This window comes from Lagopus muta, chromosome 20 (genome assembly GCF_023343835.1).
Source record: "Lagopus muta isolate bLagMut1 chromosome 20, bLagMut1 primary, whole genome shotgun sequence".
Classification (NCBI taxonomy): Eukaryota; Metazoa; Chordata; class Aves; order Galliformes; family Phasianidae; genus Lagopus; species Lagopus muta.
Genome location: NC_064452.1, coordinates 4645501 through 4668215, shown reverse-complemented (window position 1 = coordinate 4668215; position 22715 = coordinate 4645501). Strand labels below are relative to the sequence as shown.

Sequence of the window (22715 nt, the reverse complement as noted above, 5' to 3'; positions counted from 1 at the left end):
TACTCACACAGGCCCTCCCTAAAAGATGGGATCCACTGTCAAAACTGAACATCCGTCCCTAAGCGTCATGACAGAGGTTGCCATCCCAGGGCCTATTGTAAAAATTAAGAACTCATCAGCTCTCTAAGCCCTAGGCAGTTTCTAAAAGAGCTTTAAAAAGTGCTGACAGCTGGTAATTGTCTATTGCTCCAAAATGAGATGAAAGTAAAACGCCTTTATTGCAGCTTGCTCTAAGATGTGGTTCTGTTTCATGGCAGGGTTTGTCCCACCAACCAAGCAAATTTTTCTCACTTGTCACTTGCTAGAATGAAGCAGCTGTCATCTGCAAGAAGTTCTGGAGAAGCCTTCCACCTCCAGCAGCAAAGAAGGAATAATTACCAGAATGGTCTCTGTCACAGAATCATTCAGATTGGAAAAGGCTTCTAAGATCATCGAGTCCAACTTTCCACTGACCACCAATGCTGACCACGTCCCTTAGTGACCACGCTGCACATCTCCACAGCTCTGGAACACCTCCAGCAATGCGGACTCCCCCACCTCCCTGGGCAGCAGTGCCACTGCAGCACTGCTCTTTTGGAGAAGCTTTTCCTAATACACAACCTGAATCTTCCCTGGCACAACATGAGGCCACTCCTCATCTTATCAAGTCTTGTATCTCAGAGCCATTTTTCTTCCTACAATCCCCCCCAAAACGTGAGGATGCAGATCAAATGGAGTTACTTAGAAAATTCAAATTACCAGAATAAGAAATCAATTCAGCAAAGAGTCCAAATCCTTCCCTAACTGTTCCCACCGTCTCTCGCTGCAATTAAACCCAGGTGTATTAGAAAAGGGGGAAAATGGCACGAGGTAACACAACAGATGGGGACCATTCAGTTTGAGGGGGATCACAGACACGCAGTGCAAACTGGAGAAATTCTGGTCCTTGAGAACATCTCCAACTATAAAAGACAACTAAAAATACCGAGCTTCAAGAAGGAAGTGCTTTTAGGCACCTGTACCGCCTCTGGCAAACAAGGAAGAATTACTCCTGCACGAACACAAGCGCTATCCGCAGCGGACCGTACCACCAACGAGCGCACAACAGCGCAAGAACGCGGAAAATAAGTTTGCTACGGACAAAAACTCACTGATTAGTACGAGGCGGGACCCCGGCGACAGCTGTCGGTGACACGGCCGCACCCCCCGGTTCCGGCTGCCCGCTCCATGCGGCCCCGCAGCCCGGCGGGCGGCTCGCCGCTTCGGGACGGAGTCAGACAAGCGTCGCCGGGGCGCGTTTAGTAACGTTACGGAAGGGGAGGGCGGGGGTTGCTCCGGGTTGCCGGAGACGCGCCACGCAGCCGCCAGGATGCCCGCTGCCGTGAAAGGATCGTTTGTTTCTACCGTGGAAACGTTATGAGTTTCTGGGAACGCCGCTGACTTCGGGGGGTAGGACGGAACCGCCGCCGTCCCGGCCCCCCCCCTGCACGTCCCGCAGGCGGCAGGCAGCGCCGCGCTCCCGCGGCCATGTGGCCGAGCCCGGCACGGGGCGGCGGCGGTCCCCGGTCCTCGTCCCTCAGCTCCAGCTCCGGCCCCGCCACCGCCGCCGCCGTCCGCTCCTCCCTCCCCCGCCGCGCTCACCTGCTCTCCGCGCCCCCCGCCCGCTCCGCTCGGGGCCCTGCGGCGGCTCCGCCAGCGCTTCTGCACCGACTGCCCCCGGGAGCCCGCGCCGCGCCGCTAGTGAGCATGTCCGAGCGCCGGGCATGCGGAGTGCGGGCCGGGCGGGGTGGCTGCGGCCCTGCCCCCGCCCTCACCTGCCGTCAGCCGCGGCCCTCCCCGCACCTCCGCCTTCCCCCGACCCGCGGGCGCGGCGGCTCCGCTCGAGGCGGGAGCGGCTCCTGCCGCTGACGTCGTTTGGGACGACGGCATCCCCCCGCTAAGCTTTGCTCCTGCATCGACTCGCGTTCCCGTCGCTTAAAATGACGGGAGCACCTGTCTCATCCAGACGCACGGCAGACAAAAATCTCGGACGCCGATGCTAATCGTTCCGTCCCCTCCTCACCGCTGACTACCTGGGGAAGCACCAAGAGACCACCTTTGTGACGAGGCCAAAGGGTGAGCTCAGCTCTGGAGCGAAGGCAGGACCCTCTGGCAGCTCGGTTGGACGAGGAGCAGCTCGGTGCAGCTCCCAGGCACGTTACCATTTGGAGGGTCTGTACTCAGGATCCACAGCATTTCCTAACAGGGCGAAGCGCCCTGAGCTCAAACGCCAGAGCTCTGCGCGTCCCATTCTGCAACGGCTCAAAGCATCTCCAGCTACAAGCTTCCCTTTGTACTAAAGCACAGTACATTGGAAGCCACTTTGCTCTGCAGCACCAACAGTATTTAAACACTGAGCGCCATTCTCAAAGTAGCAAATTACAGTTTTATGGACTGTTAATGAGTATTGAAGGCTTTTTAGAAAGCTGAACTAATAGCTTTTCTCTCTATGATGTCTCCCCCAGGATTCTGGCGCTTGTTATTCAGAGTGAGGTTTAAAGAAACAGCTCCCTCTGGGAATGACAAGTCAGTCCAGCCAGTGTCCTCTACCGTCACTGCATGTCAGTGAGTGCCATTCCGGGACCATTTACTGGAAGCCAAAGAACAGCAGAATCGCTGCCATCTCATCCTGCAACAAGGCAGAGCTCTCAGGTTTTTCTGGAGTGAGATGACTACCTAACAATTGTGTAATCTGCACAGTAAATGTCTTAGCTAATTTTCAGATCGAGTTTCAGATTACTTGCTAGAAAGACAATGCTCGGAAACAGGAGCAGTATGCACAGATGTGAACAGTATGTGCTGGCTCTGCTCTGAGCAATCTGCTACCAGAACTGAAGTCATATTAAGCACTTTATAAGTACCCATGACAAAGAGATACAAATGCAGTTGCATTTAAGTATAAATGATTGCTTATTCACCTCAAAGAAAGCATAATAAGTGACATTATTAACCACAATCAGTAATTGTCTTTTTGAGTGCAGAAAATGAAACTGTGACAACCGGACGCCGCCTTGCATTTAACTGGAATCCAGCAGCATGGATAGCCAATGCTAAAGAGCACTTAACACTTGTGAAAAACAGCTTTTTTTTTCCCCATTATTATTTCTCAATTCAGGACAGCCTTACTAAATTGTTCAGCACACAGCTAACCATGCAAGAAAAGAGCAGAGAATAAAAAAGCAGGCTTACAGTCTTGCGTTCTCCGTTACGATTAACCACGCGGATGATTTCTCCTGTAGGAATACATTCAATCTGCAGTTCCATCTTTCCAAGGTAAGTTAGTAAGAAGAAAACCTCAACTAGCTGCAGTCTTTGCTTCCGAGCCCTGTTTTGAGAGGAAGAGATGAACCTCTGTATTTATACTATGTGTAGGTGTGAGCTGAAACAATTAAGTTCAAGACTTGTTTCCACTAGTTACAATGTGTGGAGACAGTTCCAAGAAACATAAATTTATGCTCGTGTTTATTGCTCTAAACTTTGTTGATGTTCCAGTTCTGTCCCAGTGACTTCGGGAAGCCAAGCTGCTGCGGATGCCATTTCATAGGTATTAGCGTGAAACAATAACATGGTAAACTTTATAAATGAACCAAGAAATCTTACGGAGAAAAGAGTCTTCATCTTCAGCTCTACAATGTTTGGTTTCTAGTAGATAGAAAATACTGATGGCTCCCATGGTAACTACAGGAAGTTCTTCAAATTACTCTGGAATGAAATCATTATTAACTGAATCCTCAAGTCAGTAAGCAGGACAAAGGAAACCAGCTTGCATGGTACTAAAGAAAAAATCCCACAGCAAATTTGACAAAAATAAGCTGGTAAATACTATTTTAAGTACAATTACAGCTCTTTACTACAGCTGTATCATTCATTAATGTAGCATCTAGACGTGTGCACCTACAATCCCCTCCCAGATGCAGAAAGGCTGACAGTGACAACAGAGAATAAAACATCGGTTTGAACATCGGGTATTTCCAGTCTTGCTATTACAGGACAATTCCTTCTATCTTTTCTGGAGAGCCAAACTTGACTTTCCAACTCTCCAGATGAATTCCAGAGGATGCTGCTTCAAGAACAGACACAACAAAGAACTTACTGAAAAGAAATGGCCTGTCACTGTTCCGTCTTTCATATCTGGAATTGTTCTTCCACTGGCCTTTGCTGTTATATAGAAGATTGGCCCAGTCCAAAAATCATTTCCTGGACCACTTACTTTCCAATAAAATGTTTCACTGAAAAAGTGATTTTATCACATTAAAAAAGAAAGCAAGCACCTCTGATACTTCCCCAAACAAAACTGCTCCAGCCTCAGAAACATGGAGCAATACCTTGTCTGTCTTATCTAGCCTTCATGCACGGGGACATTACAAAGATTAATGGTCTAGGACATGAAGGTTATTTAACTGCAATGATTTGAGACACAGATGCCAGAATTCTGTACAAAACCAAACAAAAAACACCTAGGAGTTGGCTACAAGGGAGAACAAGATCTAAAAAGGGTCAGATGAAGCAGAAAGGGACTGAAAAAATACATAGAAAAGGGAAAAGAAGAGCAGAGAGTGGTTTCTGCCAAGGCCAAGAGCTGCACTTGAAAACTGTGTTTAATGTCTGTAACTGATAACTTTCGGTTTGATCAATTTATGGTTAACATGCTAAAATATTTACTATATTTTTGTTTTCACGATGCAAGTTCTTGTTTTCTGAACTGTCCCTGCACCCCTTATTTCCTCTCACCAATTTGTGTTCCAAGATCTCAAACTTCCTCTCTCTTCACTGTTTTCCTCCAGCGATTCTTCCAACCTGTGTTCCAAATGCTCCCACATGGGTTCTCTCACTACTTTCTACATTGCACGTCTGAGATGTTCTCATTTTTTTAATTGCAGTGACCTTGTGAGAGGAAGAAGACAGTTCCATTATAATAGGAAAGGTGGGAGGTGTGCACTCGTATGTTGTCTTTCTTAACTTGAAATTACTGAACAAACTCTGAATAGTTCCCCTGAAAGCTCAGTTTCCAGAGTAACTAAACACAATGTGTATGGTACAGATTAATTAGGTGCTGAGTGTCACTGCCTCGGTTAAATAAACCAGCCACACAAGGAATAACTTACTCTGCATGCTGTATGACACACAACTCTCTAATCTTTGAGTTTGCCACTGAAGAAAAGAGCGAAAGAATAAGATGAAAGAAAGCTGTACAAATAGAAAATTGGCCTCAAACATTTCCACCTTCATATAAAATCCTTTTGCCCATTCTCTTTCAAAATAAGTACGAAGAAAAAAAGAGGCATAAGGAAACACGGATATTATCAGCTTAATGTAGGAGTTACAAAGTTCAGTAATATTGGTGCTCCTGCTTTGACAGGAACCAGCAAGTTTCGATGGTCTCAATATCACATTGTTACCAAAGAACTTCAATGACTTTCCAACAGCAGATCCCTCCAGCTGAGGACAGAAAAAAAAACCCCACTGGAAATACTCCTTAGAAATGCAGGGTATCATTTCCTCTCTCAAGGAAAGTCGAATCTGAGCTTTGTTCAGTTGGCCTTTCAACCACAGTACATTAAGACAAGTTCATCCCAGTGTCACTCAGCGTCCGAGAGCAGAGAAGGAAGTTGTGGTAGGAGAAACAATAGTCTTTATCAAAGGGTATTTTTAGGGTCTAACAAACACGCAAGACATCTTCGAAATATTTCCTGTTTACCCTGAGCTGTTCTACTATCTGTGTGCAGTGATACACTGCGTATCCTGAGGGGAGCTACAAATCACAGACTGAAGTGAAATAAGGCTATACTGAGCAACATCCCCCGGCAGACATATTTCCTATTTTAATTAAAATAAATTCTCCCAGCAAGGAGCTATGAAAAGTTATCCTTGGATGGAAATTATTTGATAGTGATTTTACGTTAAAAACGCCGATGTTGAAATATGAAGAACAATATAACAGACCTCTTACAAAGACTAAAGTCTGAAATTGTACAACCTGTGAATAAGTCAATTTAGAAGGATCCATTCCTAAGAGTTAAAACAGCAATTGAAGTGGTTTGAGAGTTTTTACAAGGAAAATATCAAAACTTCAGCAATCAAAACCTCAGGGAACAAAGAAGTGAGCTGTAATAGATCTAAGAATGCTTCGTGAGAAGCAACTGTAATCGATTCCTTCTTTTCTTTGTTTCCCCCCAGCAAAACTGCACTTTAATTTTTGTCTTTCACTGTGTCATTCTTAACTATCTTTCATTCCACTCCTCCCCATTGGCCTCTTCCATGAGACCACACTAAGAGAAACTGTGGAAACAAGCATGCAGCTTACTTTCAACAACTCCATATTTCGCTGCCTCCCATTAGAAGACCAAAACTGTTTCTAGTATCTGTATCTGCAAGCATACATCCATAGCTATAATCACGAGTTGCACTCACACGAACAAGGACAGTATTTGTTTTTGGCCTTTTTCAGTCCAAAGCCATACAGGATGTATTACTGAAGTACTACTGTGCATGAACATTAAACATCACCAAAATATCTTGGAGAAAGACCACCATGCATAGAATTCATTCTCCCCACCCGAACCAATGACCTTGTTCTCAAATTAATTCAGGCCGCGTAGAACATTTCACTGCCAGGATTTATTTTAGTTGTACATGAAAAGAAAACACGAGTATAAAAACATTTCCAGTGGTCATAACATCCAATCAAAGGTGCTTTAAAAAAAAAAGGTAAATTTTGCTAGAAATTGCATCATTACAGGTCATGGAATAATCAGAAAAGCTACCATAGGTAACAGCAGTAAACAAAACTGCTACTGTGTGCACAACACTTAAGAAAGAAGTGAGCAGCTCTGTGCAGCATCCTACGACACACAAGAAGATTCAATCACAGCAGCTGAGGGCATTTTCAGTCAAGTCCTGTGGTGCAAAGGATTAGTTTACAAAATGCAGCTTCTCTCTCCAGTGACTGAGAGTTACCAGCTCTCATACAACATTAAGGAGCTTGAGTTTCTCGCCTGTGGAAAGCGGCTGCATGGCTCCGCCTCCGCGCTGCTCGTGAATGGCAGATGCACCCTGATTAGAAGAAACTGGATCTTGGTCCGCAATAAATCACCAGCTGTGGTCTGGAATTCAAAGACCACAGCTCTTTGAGCTCTCCACGGGGTTCTCCTTGCATAGATCTCAGTATTACGGTTACGCAAGCAAAAAAATCAGAAGCAGAGTATCAACCCAAACCTGCATCTGACTTGCACTTCAGTAGGGATTTGTCTGATGCTGTAATTGCCATGAAAAGTCACGGATTTGCAGAATTTAGTGCAAAACAAATTCTTTTAGATCTGCTACAAACGTGAAAACGGTTTCTAACATTGTTCCAAAGTGTAACAGGAATGTACAAACTGTAAACCTCAAGGCAGCTTTAATTCATGCAATGAACACTGTATCTTCTGAACCTGCCCTGCTCATTACAACTGGAAATAGTTCCCAATACCAAGCATTACACAGAGGTGCAACTAAAATTTACAGAGGCTAGGTGCTCTTAATCCCCAAACTACAGCAATCTTGCTTGTTTACTCATCTTCCAGCTCCCAAAGCACACAGACTCTGGGACAGCAGAAGATTTCAGACAGTGAATAACAGAAGCAATTGCAAAAGAATTTTCACATCAAGGTATTCATTTTCTCTCTCAAAAAGAATCCTAACAACAAGAGCTAAGACTTTTTAAGAAAGAGCATAAAATAGAATCCATTCAGTTCTGAAGCAGTACTCCACAACACACACCAGCATCCTTTGCTTCACTGTTCCATTTGAACTGAATTTCCTTTTCCACCCATAACCCACAAGACAGTGATTAGCAGCTACCTGTACTTACCATGCACAGCAGCTGAAAGCTGCATACCAAGAAAACGAGAGACTAACAAGTGCTCTGAGATTTTGAGGAATGTTGGTGTGCCTTCTATCCTTCCCAAAGATCCCTATTTCCTCATCGACAAACACAAACTGCTTTTCAGGTTCTTAACAGCACTCAGTCTTCTTCATTCTGTTTCCATCCTTAAGTGCACAGGATACATTCACGTCTAAGCACCAATAAGAAAACCAATTTTGCAGCCTGACTGCTATCACTTGGAGTTTAACAATTTTTTGTCAGCACAGATTATGCCATAAGGAAGAACCCACTCCACTGAAATTTGCCTTTTGTGTAAGCCCTGCAGTGTTGCAGCAGCAGTGTGTCACAGTATTAGCAGGGAAGAACCAAAATATGACTTCAGCTTTCTAAATGTGACAGCAGAGAAGAGTCAGGGTAATGTGATGTTCAACAACTCTGCCAACAAATGCTTCACAAACTGTGATCTGCTCACCTTTGCTACAGCATTTCTCAACTGAAGCAATTTCTTTCAGAAATTTTGGGAACCTGCTAACCCTGAGGCAGGGACAACTACAAAAGTTCTTTTACATGACCTTAAATCAGAGGGAGGAAAGGAACAGGCAAATTGTTGAATTATTTTGTAAAGAAGAACTGCCCCCTCACAAACCCACACAAAAGGTGTGTTTTGATAAATTGGTCTCAAGCTGGAAAAATTAAATCGATAAGGTATCAATAAGGCATAAAGAAGAGGGATCTGCTACAGAAGGAAAACGTCCATCCTCCAAATATTGAGCTGTATGACTTGTTACCACGTGTTTCCCAAAAGGTAATTAGTTTACATTTAAAAGTCAAATAAAAATTTAAAATAAACTAGCTAGCCATATCTAATAAATAACTTTTAAATAACTTCATTTTCAACTCAAAAATTGGAAATCAGTGATTAAGCAGTTATAGCTTAGGGAATATATTATATTGTAAATAAAATATCCTCTACAAAAATAAAAATAGGCCTAAAAACTTATAACAGAATGCAGCCTGCTTAGGATAAGCATTGGATTAAAAACATCTCAAATCACACAGCATTCACTGGGTGCTATTTGTACAATTCCTATTCACTGCAAGAGTTACTTTCACTGTAACAGTAAAAACATCTGCATCCACAATTAATTTTCTTCTATGAGCTTATTCAGTTTCCAAACAGCCCTACCTGTCTCACTTGCACTGTATTACTCCATCTTCTAAGAGTAAAAGCTTATAATCATTAAGACATTAAGAATCATCTGACTCCTGAATCAGGACCATTAAATGTCCCTTCTGACTTCAGAACTCATTGTGAGGTTCTAGATTGTCAGGTTTTTGCATCCAAGCATTCTCTTCCTGGGCTGGATCCTTTCCTATTAATGTTCTGTTTGGCTGAATCTAGAAGAAAAACAACAGTTAGAACAAGAGGTTAACACAGCACAGAACAACGCAGTGTTTCTGAACATCAATATGTTATCACATAACACAGCCTACATACCTGCTAGAAACTAAGATAACCATAAGTGATGCACATAGGCAGAAATTACAAAACTTAAAAAAAGGTAGTGAAGAAACTCATTTAAGTTATAAAAACATTAAGCATCACGAAAAAGGAAAGGCAACCTAAATGATTTAGTTTCTAATATGGTGTGCTTCTAATATGGTCCACGTATGTCCACAACCATGCTGTAGTCTGCGGCAGTTCTTCAGCTCAGAGAGAGTTGAAACACCAGACTCTCTATAAAGTTTTTTACCAGTATATAGAGTAAAACAGGAACAGCAACCCTGAGATTTACCAGCCAGCCCAGCAGCTTTCATTACTATATCCCTTTGGGGAACAGTGTCATAGCCTTCTCGATCTGCTTCATCCAGCAACAATGCACAACTTCCCTTTCAACCATCGTATGACACATCAGCACAGCCCCAGCAGCATGGGAAATTGTGCACACACAAAACAATTTTGGCAAAGAGTAGAAGCAAAATTTTGGCTCGCTTAGAAGAAACAATGATTGACCACTTCATTTATTCTATTATTCTATTATTCAAATCATCCTTTCAAAAATAAAACAAGTCCTGTTAAATAAATAACCTGACTTCCAACCGTCCTGCCCTCCCCAGCTTTAAGTGGCACAGGAAGCACATCTGTACAAGTCTGCCACAGAAAGCAGCACAAGGAGTTCACTTGTGGTCTGTCAGAAACTCGGCAGCACTGAGATGAGCTCTCATCTTTACATTTAACTGACAGAACCTCAAGTTCCAAAAACTGAAAGCTGAGAAAGCTGTCTTATTACATTTCCATTATAGCTTTTTGCAATTACTGCTGCTGCCATTCCTCTGTGTTAAACAGCTGTACACATCTATGTCCAGATGCACAGAAAGCAAAAGAAATAAGAATTCCAATCACAGTTAATCAAAGCTTCCCAATATATTACCTGAAAAGGCTGGCTGATACCAACTATCGACTGCAAATTATTGCTGTAATAACAAAGCAAAAATTCTCCTCCCACATCAGGTATTTCTGCAGCACTCATGTAAACCTGTCAACAAGAGTAAGAATAGAGGCAACATGAAATTGTCACAGAGAAAGCAACTTTCAAAACAGCAGTCTGTGCCTTTCAGGACACAGTAAAATTTTAGTGTTGATAAGCAAATTTTTAAACATAAGCTAAAAGGGACAAATAATTCTGAAACCATTTGAAAGGAAGGGAATATCCTTCACCATGTTAGCAAGCTGCCTTGGCTCTGCAACAAAGGAGAAAGTCAGGAGTTGTTGTAAGAGAAGGGGCAAAGCCATACAAGCAGCACTGAAGGAGATGACCTGCCTCCCTGTGGCAATGAGGGTTACATGAACAAGAGCAGTGCACCACCTCAGCTCGTAGTACCTCAAGACTTGTGGTTCCTGAACTGCAGCCCACGATGTTCTGCTAACATAACATTACAGTTATTTATAAGCTTAGCAATGTGAAAGCAAGATGAGAGAAATTTTGAGAGTCAGAACATCGATTCAAATACGAGGCAATTTGGGTTCTTATTCAAAACTTGATTGTTAACTTATGCAACCTCTGGTGAGGAATAACTGCTTTCCGTTATTGGAGGCTGACTGTGCCTCAAAAATTAAATTCCTATTTATGTGGAAAAGTACCAGTGGAAACAGGTCATTTGTACTCCAGATACATTTGGGTGCTTGTTTACTACTCACTTTTTAAATCACTTAATGGTATCGTAACTAGAAAGCTACATAATAGACAGAAGTTCTTAACAGGGGCCAAAGCACTGAGAAGCCAAAATGAAGAGAAGTCTAAGACACACTGATCTGTAGCTCTGTTAGATACCTACAACCACTTGTGTCTGCTGAATTAGGTACTTAACATGGTAATAAGAAATATCACATGGTAAGTATTTAAGATCTTTAAGAAACTTTGAAAAATCACATGAAAAAAAGGTCAGTTACTTGTTTCAGTGGGAGAAATAGATCAAAATATGACATGACAGTAGGATGCAATATAATTAAAAGCTACCGCAGATAATTATTTTCATCAGTTACTGTAAACACTAAGAGCAGATCTGAGAACAGATGCTGGACTACCTAACTACTACAAAGAAATAAGAGGTATTTTAAACAGTAACTTCGTATGTTTGACTGGAAAGGAAGAGAAGAAAATCCTGAAGAAGGGGGTATGGAACAAAAAGAGCCTTGAACACTCCTCTGAAAGGAACTGCATTAGAAAGAGATGTAATTACTTGTTTACTGTCTTCGTTAGAAGAAATTTCATCATCTTCTACCCAAGCATAAGTAACGTAGTCATTCGCATGCCTGAAAGTCACCTGTGAAGGAAGACACAAACCATCAGCCCTCTGAAGGAGTCACAAAACAGACTGCATGGAAAACTCCAAGATGCAAGATACAGATCTATTGCTTCACTGGAGCAGTTAGAACACTTTGCTTTTAAGACCAAAACATTTCTGGGGTATGCAGAGGTCCTTAGTTTATGAAAAGATGTGAACTGTCCTCACACTTTCACTGACACTTCCTTCTCTCCTGTAGAAATCTTTTAAACTTCAGGCACCAGGAGAGGGCAATTCTTCCTTACAGTCTTTGTCAACCGTTACTTAATCAAAACCCACGTTATCTTAGCAGATAATTGAAAGAGTGGGAAAAAGTCCACATTTATTTGGATAGGCAACCAAACGCTCGCTTACAGAGCTATCAGCAATTAAGGACACACGACTGTTTTTTTGAGAGTTTTCCACAGTGTCCTGTGCCAAAAGATTATCAACTCCTTCCTCCATATTCACCATCTTCATTAGAGAGTCACGCTGCTGTAACATTACCTTGAAGAGTCCAATCCAGTCCCAAGCACTGCTAGGGAATCCAGGCACTGCAGAATAGCTGATGAGAACATCGTGTTCTGCACTCCACACACCCTCAGGACTCAGTGTGACCAAAGGATCTGATAGAAGAGGCTTCAACTAGACAACAAAACCAAATTTGCAGTCAGCCAAGTCCTGTCTGCCTTTCAGTCATTCCATTCAAGTTATTCTCTGCAACGTTTGCTGTGATACTCTTAACTGAACAGGAATAGCCTGATAGCAATTTGCTGCCTTCACTTTAATTGCAGAGACTAGGCCTTGCAAACTGTAGGAAAACAGCTTTTGTAGGTAAGATTTAAACTTTAAAAAACAAACAAACAAACAAAAGGGACAGCACCTCCAGCCCAAAAGTTCCTGTAACAGGTTTGTGATCGCTGATGCCATAGCTCATGTGACTGATATAGTTATTCAATGTAACAGAAATGGTCTGCTCTTCTTCAGAGAAATCATCTTCTTTCAATGCACGCTGGCAGAGACTTTTCACTCTCCAAAGAATTCTATCAGTCCATGCTGGCTTTCTTTTCTTCTCACTGCAGAAATGAGAGTACAAAAGTGAAATGAGAAGAAAAAGCAGCTGCCAAAAGCTAAATCTACTCATAGCTGGAAAGACTGTCAGATGAGTATTAATATAAGGAGGCAATCATGTCCAGGCTTCATTTTACAGCTCTGTTCAACATGCTCTACAACTAACAATTCTTTAATTTGAACGCAACTCCACGTACAGGAGATAAGTTTCACAGGATTATGAGAGGAGTAAAATGAAGGGGAGAAGTGCATTCCAACAGGTTAGTCAGCTTCATATGGGAAATGATACTTTCTCCTAAGAGACTCCCTGAGAACATGCAAGAACACTGAGATGATACTGAGACTGCCATAAGGTTCAGCTACGCAGCCATTCTGAAGAAAAGGACACAACTTTAAAGATGTAGGGTCTGAACTATATTTGAAATTATTCAGAATTGTTGAGAACAACTGAAAAAGTAGAACTGGACACGTTTTAGGTACCTGACATTAATCATATGTGACTGCAGTATGGTACACCTGTACCAGACAGTATTTCAGATCTCCAAGCTACTGCTGTCCCATTACAAGAAGCTGGAAAAATCCCATAACTAATAAAACTGTGTCTGTAACTGCAATATACATCAAACTGCAATCGTAATTCAGAGTTTCCTTTTATACCATATCAGTAACAACAGAAGACATGAGCCTTTCGTGGTTCTCTCTGTAGTGGAAGCCTTAACAGCAACTCTCTGTATGGATGTATCACTTCAAATTGAAATGGAGAAAAGATCATACCCTATGGAAGAGGAATTAGAATGGGCTGGATTGAATTATAAGAGTTAATGAGCAGGATGTGTAAGGACAACTGTCAGTTTAATATCTTCAAATATCAGAATCATCATAAAGTGAAAATAACATCTGGTTCAATATTCAACACACTTTTTTATTTTTAAAGCCTTTCTCATATAAGAAGTCAAATTCACCTTTAAAAAGGTGGTAAGACCTTAAATGACTGAGGGGCTGTACCCAGTCATGTCAGTAATTCAGTAAACCGACAGAAATCTTTATGAGAAGCCATTTGTCTGCTCTGCTGTGCAAGAAAATACCAGAAGAACAGCTCAGGTTAACACACACACTGTGTTAGAGAAAAATGGCACTTTAGGAGGGAAAGAAAAACTCAACATCCACACTGAGAAAGTATGGAAGATAACAAAATATCGTGTGCTTCATATAGAGCACACTTCTCAGTGATGCTGAAAAGAGACAAGTGACCAGCTCTCACACAGCACGCATAAGCATTCTTCTTCTTCCTCAAATAACCTAACACAGGGATCTGGCTGTGAATCATTCTTAGAATTTCGAGGTTTGGATTTCTATGCATGTTTTTTGTTGTCTGAATTTATTTCTGGTTCCATTGTATCTCTTCACAAAATGTCTTTGGGTCCGAATGAGTGAATTCCCAAGGTTACAGGCAGCAGCAGAGCAGACAACGCTACGGCTTTCAGACAGGCTCAGAAAATCCCTGCAGAAAATCAGCTGTCATCTGATTTTCAAATATTTCATAAAAATCAAATCAAAAGCTCAGGAGGAGCGTTGTTTTGATTCTGAAATATTTACAAATCTATGAAATCCAGAAGGTTATCTTCTTACTTAAACCAAAACAGGGACTTCTGCTCTCTGGAAATAAAGAAATACGTCAGTACAAGAAGATCTCTGTTTGGACAGGAACTTATCCTTCTGTTGAAACACGTGGCTAATATCTCACAACAAATATCAGTACTATGGAAACTTAAAATAATCCATTTCACAGCTTAAAATTATTTGTAAAGACACATTAATTTTCAAATGCCAGCAGTAACGAGTGAAAGGCTTAAGCAGGGAAGGAAAAAAAACCTGCAGATTATTATTCTTCCCCTTTTGCTTTTCTCTTTTTTTTTTTTTTAATAACCAAAGGGTGCTTTTAACACTCAAGAAAACAAAAACTGCATAACCAAGTAGCAGTTTGCCCTGTTCATCTAGTCTTTCTGAAAAGGATTCACTCCTGCTTCCCTTACGTGATCAGCAGATTTGGGCTTCTTCAGAAACATTTCACATTTGCCCACATGTTGAGCCAAACAGAACAGAAGCTCAACAGCTTCACGTAATCAGCATACTCAGGACATTCAGGCTTGCTTAGCATGGTTGTTGTGACCAAAGCACTTTATTCATTCTAATACTCCATGTCTGAACACATCTTTGTGTGCTTTTACCTTGTATCGTACACATCCGAATGAAGGTCAAACTTGTAGGTGGGTTTAAACTGCAGAGGACCCTCTATGAATTCCTGAAGAAATGCTTCCTTCTTTTTTGCCATATTTAACTGCAGAAATAAAATTTTAAAGTTATGGTTAAAAATCAGAGCCCAAAAGGTTATTTGAAAAGGTCCTGAGAAAGCATTTTCCAAGAACTGACCATCTCAGTCAGTGCATCACACTTGGAAAAGTAAATTCAGAAGCGTCCATTTGTTACTGCCAGAAGTCTTGACATGATCTGTTTAGAAGTTTCTAATTCATTCCAGAATAAGAGTCTCTTAAAGATAATTCTTGGGAGCAGAAGAAAGGAGAAATTAATGTGAAGAACATTTTACAGGCCGTGAAGATAAGGAAAAAACCTCAGCCAAACAGGAAATTAGGAGTAGGAAATTAAAAGCATAAAAAGTTTGCAGTTAATTGAGGCTTACAACTGAGAACGAACTGGCGGTTCAGCTGTTCCACTTCACGACTACTCAGAATTTGTCTTTTTAAATAGAAATCAGAAACTCGAGAGCTAACGTTAATGACTGCATTGCATTTGTATCCATTGGACCACAGTAATAAGAACACAGCAATTAAGAAGCATACCTGGTCCTTCTCCCACAGCAGATTGTATCGCTTGCTGTTTATCGATTCTCGCACAAAATGAATGCCATAATCTGCTATTCGGAAGTTGAGATCTCCAAACCAGAAGAGAACACTAAACAAGCAAACAACCACAGCAGGTCTGTAGGAATTCATTAACTAAGGGAAGAATTCAATAGGACATAAACCATAATGCTAATTAGGTGCTCTAATCACTTAGATTACTTAACCTGAACAGCACAAACACAAACATTAAGTTATAGATAAGCTTCCAGAGGTACAGCCTGCTAAACAAGAAATTCAAAGGGACTGGAACAGCCAATTAAGCCCTTTGCATTCCTGCTGCTTGCTCGATACTGCCCACATATTACCTTATCCCAAGCACCCTAATGACTTACGTATCTCTCAGAAACAGATTTAGAATTCATTTTTCACAGTAAGTAAAATAAGTAACAAAATTTGTGACCTGTTCACTGCTTGGCAACGTTAATCTGGAGCACCTTGGGAAAGCAGGGGTACAAAGCAGGTGTTCTGTAGCTATTAGGAAGGAAAGCAGTTACTATGTAGCACTGCAGCGTACCAACAGTGATGCTTCAGACAACAGGAAAGGTATCAATTCAAATAAACAAAGACCTCTTAGGAAATCCTCACTGCTATTGTTTCACCCAGGGGCTGGGATTCCACATTCAATGTCACAGAAACAAAACTGAAATTTAACATTTGTACTTTCTTACACGATGACACGAGGTGTTATGAAACCTGCCCACAGGCACCATCAAGAGAATGAAACAGAATGATCAAACACATACTGGGAGAGGAGAACTAATGATTTTTAAACTCGTGTTTCATGCGTGTTTACCTGATTTTAGTGAACTCATTAATAATTAAATTGCTAAACCTACAGAGGCACTTTTAAGAGATAAATATAACACAGACAGAATACTGTCAGAGCGACTCACTCGTGATCCAATGTACTTGGAATATTCTCTTCTTCAAACTGCATTTCCAGAATTTTTTCAAAGTCATCCAGCCGCTGCTCTGTGTTCTCCATGTGTGCTGGCAAATGGCAGTTTATGAAACAAACTGTACGTCCATAGAGGGACATCCGGATGGTGACTCCTCCTTTGTTCCCCTGGAACACAGAAGATCAACAACGCTGTCCAAAACTACAGTCAGCACCTGCAAACACAACTGTTAACACCACGTGTAAAATTTCACATCCCGCTATTTCGATTTAAATGAATACAATTTCTTTCTGCATAAGTTGTTGTGTGTCAGTAATAAACTGGCGAAATATTATGGTCTGTGCTGAACATCAGCTTCGAACCACCAAGCCATTCAGAAGGTACGAAGCACCATAAGGAATCAGTGAAATTAAATAGTGAGTATTTCTTTACCCAGTATCCATACAGGCCCGTGCGTGTGTAGTGGGTGTGAACGTCCCGTACGAAAGGAAGATGGGCGTGCTTCACAAAGACCAGCAGCAGCAATCCCTGCATGCGGACTGAGGAGAGCTGTGGAAGATACAAAATGGTCATTTCATTTCCCAGAGGTGTTTGAAACTCCTTGGATGTACTTCATAGAGCTGTTAGGTAAAGCACACCAGAGCAGAAGTCGTGCGGCCCTCGCACCAAGCCTGGCCATGGCACTGTGATGCTGTACAGGGAGATGCATTTTACTGCTGTGAAGCACACATTCTTATGGTAGACTGTCATAAACAACTTCTGATCAATCTCTCACTTAGCCTTAGTGCGTTATATTGCAAATTTGAAGTTGAGCTCCAGCCATTATTTGCCCATACGTTTCTAAAGACTGCCCCACCACCTCCTCTCTCCCTCTTTAATCATTCCATTCATTAACACAAATAAATCCTTCTCTTTTCACCCGTGATCTTAACAGTGCACACCTGCAAGTCCTCCAGGAGAACAAAGTTGTTAAATGCCATTGAAATACCCGGAAGGCACAGCAGTAACTTCTAGGCATCCACAAAAACTCTGAGTGTAAAGAGTGTTAAATCTTGCATGCAATGGCCTGAAGAAAACAATTCACTGAACACTTCCAAAGCAAAGATGCTCAACTAGCAGCTAAGATGCTATTTCAGCTTTAAACTAGAGGTATGGTTGCCTTTCTTGTTTGTTTGCTTTGTGTTTTTTTTTTGGTGAAGGCAGTCAAATGGAGCTGACCATTAAAAATGTATAAACTTGAGCTGTATGATATTCCTGGCAGGAGACACAGAACTCTGTTTAAGTATTTGCTTAATGATAACCATACAGTTGAAACTAAAAGGCACTGAAATTTATTAATTGCACTTCAATTTTGTATTGGCTGAACTTAGGGAAAGACTACATTACCTATAAACTGATCTTAAGACCAGCAACAGAACTTCAGGAGAAGTGCACCAACTGGATCTAAAATTTCCTACAGAGTCCCTTCGTTCTGTGCCACCTCATCTATGCTGCTCAATGATTTCTGAACACATGCTACCATTTGCATTGTCCTTGAACCCAATGATATACTAACCATAAATACTGAAATGATGAATCACAGTTACTAGGTAGCAGAAATATCAGACATAGGGTATAAGCACTCTTTGCCTTTACATAATTACATGCATGAGACATGAAATCTTTCAGCCCTTTTCAAGGAGAGATCTTGTCCATGAGCTCAGCTCCGTCTGTTTTCCAAAGCTCAGTGTTTCTTTGCTGTATTTGTCCCCAAACACTCCTCAGGACCAACAGACCATCACAGAACAGGTAACCACCCCCCTCTAAATCAGCCCACTTCCAGATGAGTCCTGCGTAAGCTCTCCTACCCCCCTGTTTGGTTTCGAACTGGTCTGCCAGTAACACAGGAGCCATGTCCATGACCTAGTTCACCTCATTATTAGGGCTAATCCTGTCCTGCTGAAAGCCATTAGGTGGCAGCATTAGTGTGTCCAAAGTGCTGCATTCACAAATTAAAATTCAAAACCAACCACGCGTGCCACTGGGAATTCTTTTCAACTGTACACAGGGCCTGAACGTCAGCCTGCAGCCAGCTTCTGAAAGGTTATCAGCAGTGACTTATGCTGCAAGGAACTGTGCTTTCTCTTCTTTTTGTAATTCCCAATGGGTTCCTTGTTTTGTTTAATTAGAGTTAAAAGATTTGAGTAACTACTGAGTCTGATTAGCGTGCAGATAATATAATAATTTCAGCAAAATCACTCTAAAATAATGCTTGATTTAGAAAACCAGTAAACCATTCAAAGGGTTTTGATCTCTATTTATTAGAGATATTCAGGATATCCTCCTACACTTACTGTTCACATAGCTGAAACACCAGCATTTTAGCTGGTCTTATGCCCCATGTTCTACCACAAAATCTTGCTATTTAAACTACCACATGATATCATCAGTTGAAGTAAAGCCTTCAGAATAATCTATATTCTTGTTAAAATCCTGTTTCTACTTATTTGCAATCAATTCTCACCTGCAAAGAAGTTGGGGGAAAAAAGAAAAAGAAACCTTACCAATCTTAATGAAAATCACTGCCACTGCTTGGGATACTTATAGTGAAAGCAGGTATTAAGCAGAATACATCAGAAGCATCACAACACACTTCCCCAGTATTGCACAGATCAACAAAAATACTACAAATAAGAGAGAGAGAGATGTTGTGGCCACAAGAAAAATGCTGTTGATTGTATGCTTACAATTCATGTGATTGCAAGTAATCTTCACTTCTCTGCCCCTTGAGAATGTATTCTCATTATGATGTTTTTCTACTCATCACATGCTTCGACAGCAATTAAACTGGACATTGCCAGTGTATTCGAACAGCTGACCTGCAAAAGCATCAAAGCTGCCCAACTGTTCCAAATGAGAAATGAAGAACTAAGCCCAATTTTCGCTGCTAAAATTAGAGACATGGTTATTACTAATAGAGACCTTTTTTAAATGCCTTTATCGATAAACCAGAAAAACATGAGGGTCTGTCAGAGAAACATTTCCAACATTCACCTACAGATATGACTGATAGCTGCAAAAGACACCATCAACTTATCTTTTATGGATAAGAATGAATTTGAGGGGAAAAAAAAAATAGATAAATGAAACCAGGGAAAACATTTTCTTTCACTGCTGCAACAGTTAAGAGACATAAAGAATTACCTTGATATATCCCAGTGGAGACAGCACAGACATGAAGAAAATGCTCCATGGATCATCAAATGCCAAGTCAGACAGAAAATTTGTGATTTTCGAGTTCACTTCCTGTAAGCTGAATACATCCAGATTACTTTTCCTGCACTGACTTCTTCACAACATGCTGAATTCTGGCTAACACACGTATCAAAATGAACATGCTCTTGGTGCCAACACAGCATCTCTCCTCTAAGTCAGTGACTCTACTGCAGAAAGTCAATTTTGCAGTAAACTCACAACGTAAGTTCTTTAACATTTACTTACCCTATAACATACATATCCATAGCTGGGCTCAGGGAATCGAGCTGAAGTAAACTGGTGACATCAGGAGGTGGAGAAGCTGTGCCCACATTCCAGGTCACTAAATGTAGTCTACAAACAAACAACATCACAGAAAACCAGTGCTAAAACTGAAATGCAAACAGAATTTCTACTGATAGAGAAGAACTGTATTTATTAACTAGCATTCAAACCGACACAAAGCTGAAAACACCAAGACAACCAACTGGAGGGAACGTAACCTGAATTCTCGCCACTTGTCCTTCATTTTTTTCCCCCAGATAAGGAAAGCCTCATCTAGAGTGCGAGACACTTCTTCGTGCACCTCGTCATCGGAGCTGATGTCCTCTACACAAGCCATCAGCTGGGCCACGCGCTGCCGCAGCTGCAGGCGGCCGCTGGACCCTGCGCTGCTGACACTTGCAGAACGGCTGCGGAAGGGGTGCAGGCTTTCTAAATCATGCAGGGAAAGGGCTGCTGAGTCCTGAAACGCATCTTCGCTACCCAAGGATGCCATCTGCTCAAGAGAAAGTAACTAAGCTCTGAAGCTCCAGCCCATTCAGATCCTCGCTGTAAAGGAGGCAGAAGGCTAAGGGTCTTTCAGATCAAGCTTTCACTGGTGTGAAATTCTGCATTCTTCTCATGCAGGAGGAGAAATGCAGATGTGGCACCGTAGCACTATCACTACACTCAAAGGCTTGTTACAAAAGCTGCAGCCACATCCTACCTCACACACCGAATTGTTTCCCCCTAGTAGATTTAATGTGGTTAATTCTATAAGCTCAAGATTTAAAAGAACTTATTGTTGGTTTGAATCAATCACGTGCCTTCACCCACAGGTTAGTACAAACATAATCTCCAGCTTCCAAGTATCAAGCACACACTTCCAACCAAAAGCAAACTTGCTGCTCCTCTCAACTACCACCAAAACACATGTATTCTGGCTCTGTTTTCAGTAAGATGGTAATTTTTATTATCAGAGCTTTTAAAAAGGAATTCACTTTACCATCAGTTTCATTATAAATGAACCTTAAAAAAATATATACATATATATACACACACACTAAGATGTTTACCATCTGCCTTAAAGGACCCTACAACCACTGCTAGAAGGTTAAATAATGAATCCCAAAATGACACCCCTTATTAGAGCAGTATTTTTATGTCCCGCTCGACTTCCCACTCGAGGTGACACACAGCATATGTAGAAGAGACCTCGCACCCCTCACTGAGCCAATGAGCCACAGTTCCTCTCCACAACAGTTTCTCTTTATATGCTGCAGTCAGCCAAAAGCTATTCTAGAACAAATTCCTCATGGGAAAAAAAAAAAAAAGGTCAGTAATGCTGCAGACCTCATCCTGCTGTCAAAGAGATGCACCTCTGGGGAACTCTGTCAATTAATTTCTTCAGACAATTATCTGAGGAAACAAAACTGAATTAACGCTTCAGCCACCAGTCATTATTGGTGGAAATTCAATTCAAAACGTCCAGTATCCACACTAGGAATAAGAATCACAGAACCATAGAATGGTTTCAGTTGGAAGGGACCCCAAGGACCATCAAGTTCCAACCCCCTGCCACACGCAGGGCCACCATCCTCCAGACCTGGTACCAGTGGAGGCTGCCTAAGGCTCCATCCAATCCGGCCTTGAACACCTCCAGGGATGGGGCATCCACAGCCTCTCTGGGCTCCTGTTCCACAGAGAGAGAGTGGTGAGGTGCTGAAGAACTTCCCCTGACATCCAATCTAAACGTTCCCTCCTTGAGCTTAAAACCATTAAAGAACACGAGAAAGACTATAGCAAAAGTTTCAAGTACGTCCTTATATGACCTTCCCACAGGGAAGGCAGCACCCAAAGCCCCGTGAGCTGTTGGAGCACGAGCAAGGAGCCGAGGCAGCACGCATCGTCCCCAACTCCTGCAACGATCAAACAGCACAGCTTTCTTCAGCCAAAACGTTTACAACGCTATGCTAGGGAGAGTCTTAACACCTCCGAGTAAACGGTTGCGGGGTTGTTTCTTTCGCCTGTTTTTAGAAATATTTTTCCTCTCACGGGTAGCCACTCAAATACCCTTTCAGCAGAAGCTCTCTTTAGCCACAAGTCACCAAACAAGACGCAGTGAAAGGCAGAGCTCTCTTCACGCCCTGTCCTCACGGCGCCGAGCCCCGCGCTCCTCACACGCCGCTTTCCCGCCTTCCCGCCCCGGACCCCCACTGCTCACCGCCCCCCTCCCCCCCCCCAGCCCTCTCCATCCCCAACCTTTTCAAATCAGCTTTTCTGCTGTATTTCATGTGACCGCATAACCCCGCCAAGCCCTGTAACTCTCCGTTAAGAAGCACGATTCGCTAATTCTGAGGTAATTAAGTAAAGACTTAACTACTTTTCTCCTGAAAAGCTGCACTCGGATACTCGCCCCCCCCACCACTACTCAAAGCGCTCACCTCAGTTCTCTCACAGCGTCTCGCTGCGTCGAAGAATGCTGCACCGATTCCATGCCCGTCGCCGCCGCCAGGGATCCGGTCTGGAAGCGCTTCGAGGGGCACCGGGAAGCTGCCGGCCTCCCCCGGCCCAGCGCGGGGCCTCCGCCGCCGCCCCGCTGCCTCAGCGCTCCTCTGGGTT

At 42.3% G+C, this 22715-nt stretch overlaps 2 protein-coding genes across 6 annotated transcripts in view; both read right to left on the bottom strand.

Moving 5' to 3' along the window:
• MYO1C (myosin IC) overlaps positions 1 to 3361 on the bottom strand; it is a 54540-nt gene extending 51179 nt beyond the window's left edge. For 2 of the 4 annotated variants that reach the window (XM_048966565.1, XM_048966569.1), the window contains exon 1: positions 3208 to 3361. In XM_048966565.1, the coding sequence (XP_048822522.1) occupies positions 3208 to 3282 (75 nt within the window). In that variant the 5' untranslated portion in view covers positions 3283 to 3361. Of the gene's footprint in view, positions 1 to 1130; positions 1260 to 1620; positions 1753 to 3207 lie in introns of those variants that run through there. The other 2 variants (XM_048966567.1, XM_048966568.1) reach the window with 2 other exon arrangements.
• Positions 3362 to 6598: 3237 nt separating this feature from the next.
• INPP5K (inositol polyphosphate-5-phosphatase K) lies at positions 6599 to 22711 on the bottom strand. Of its 2 annotated transcripts, XM_048966578.1 has the most exons (13): positions 22538 to 22711; positions 20079 to 20186; positions 19782 to 19890; positions 17031 to 17147; positions 16593 to 16765; positions 15637 to 15748; positions 15007 to 15116; positions 14408 to 14434; positions 12591 to 12783; positions 12215 to 12352; positions 11624 to 11707; positions 10315 to 10419; positions 6599 to 9280 (listed from the first exon to the last, which is right to left on the bottom strand). In XM_048966578.1, exons 1-13 carry the CDS (start codon positions 22588 to 22590, stop codon positions 9182 to 9184), a joined length of 1428 nt encoding a protein of 475 aa, XP_048822535.1. In that variant the 5' UTR covers positions 22591 to 22711; the 3' UTR covers positions 6599 to 9181. The 2 variants fall into 2 exon arrangements, with proteins under 2 accessions (XP_048822535.1, XP_048822537.1); XM_048966580.1 differs by lacking the exon at positions 14408 to 14434.
• Positions 22712 to 22715: the final 4 nt, after the last annotated feature.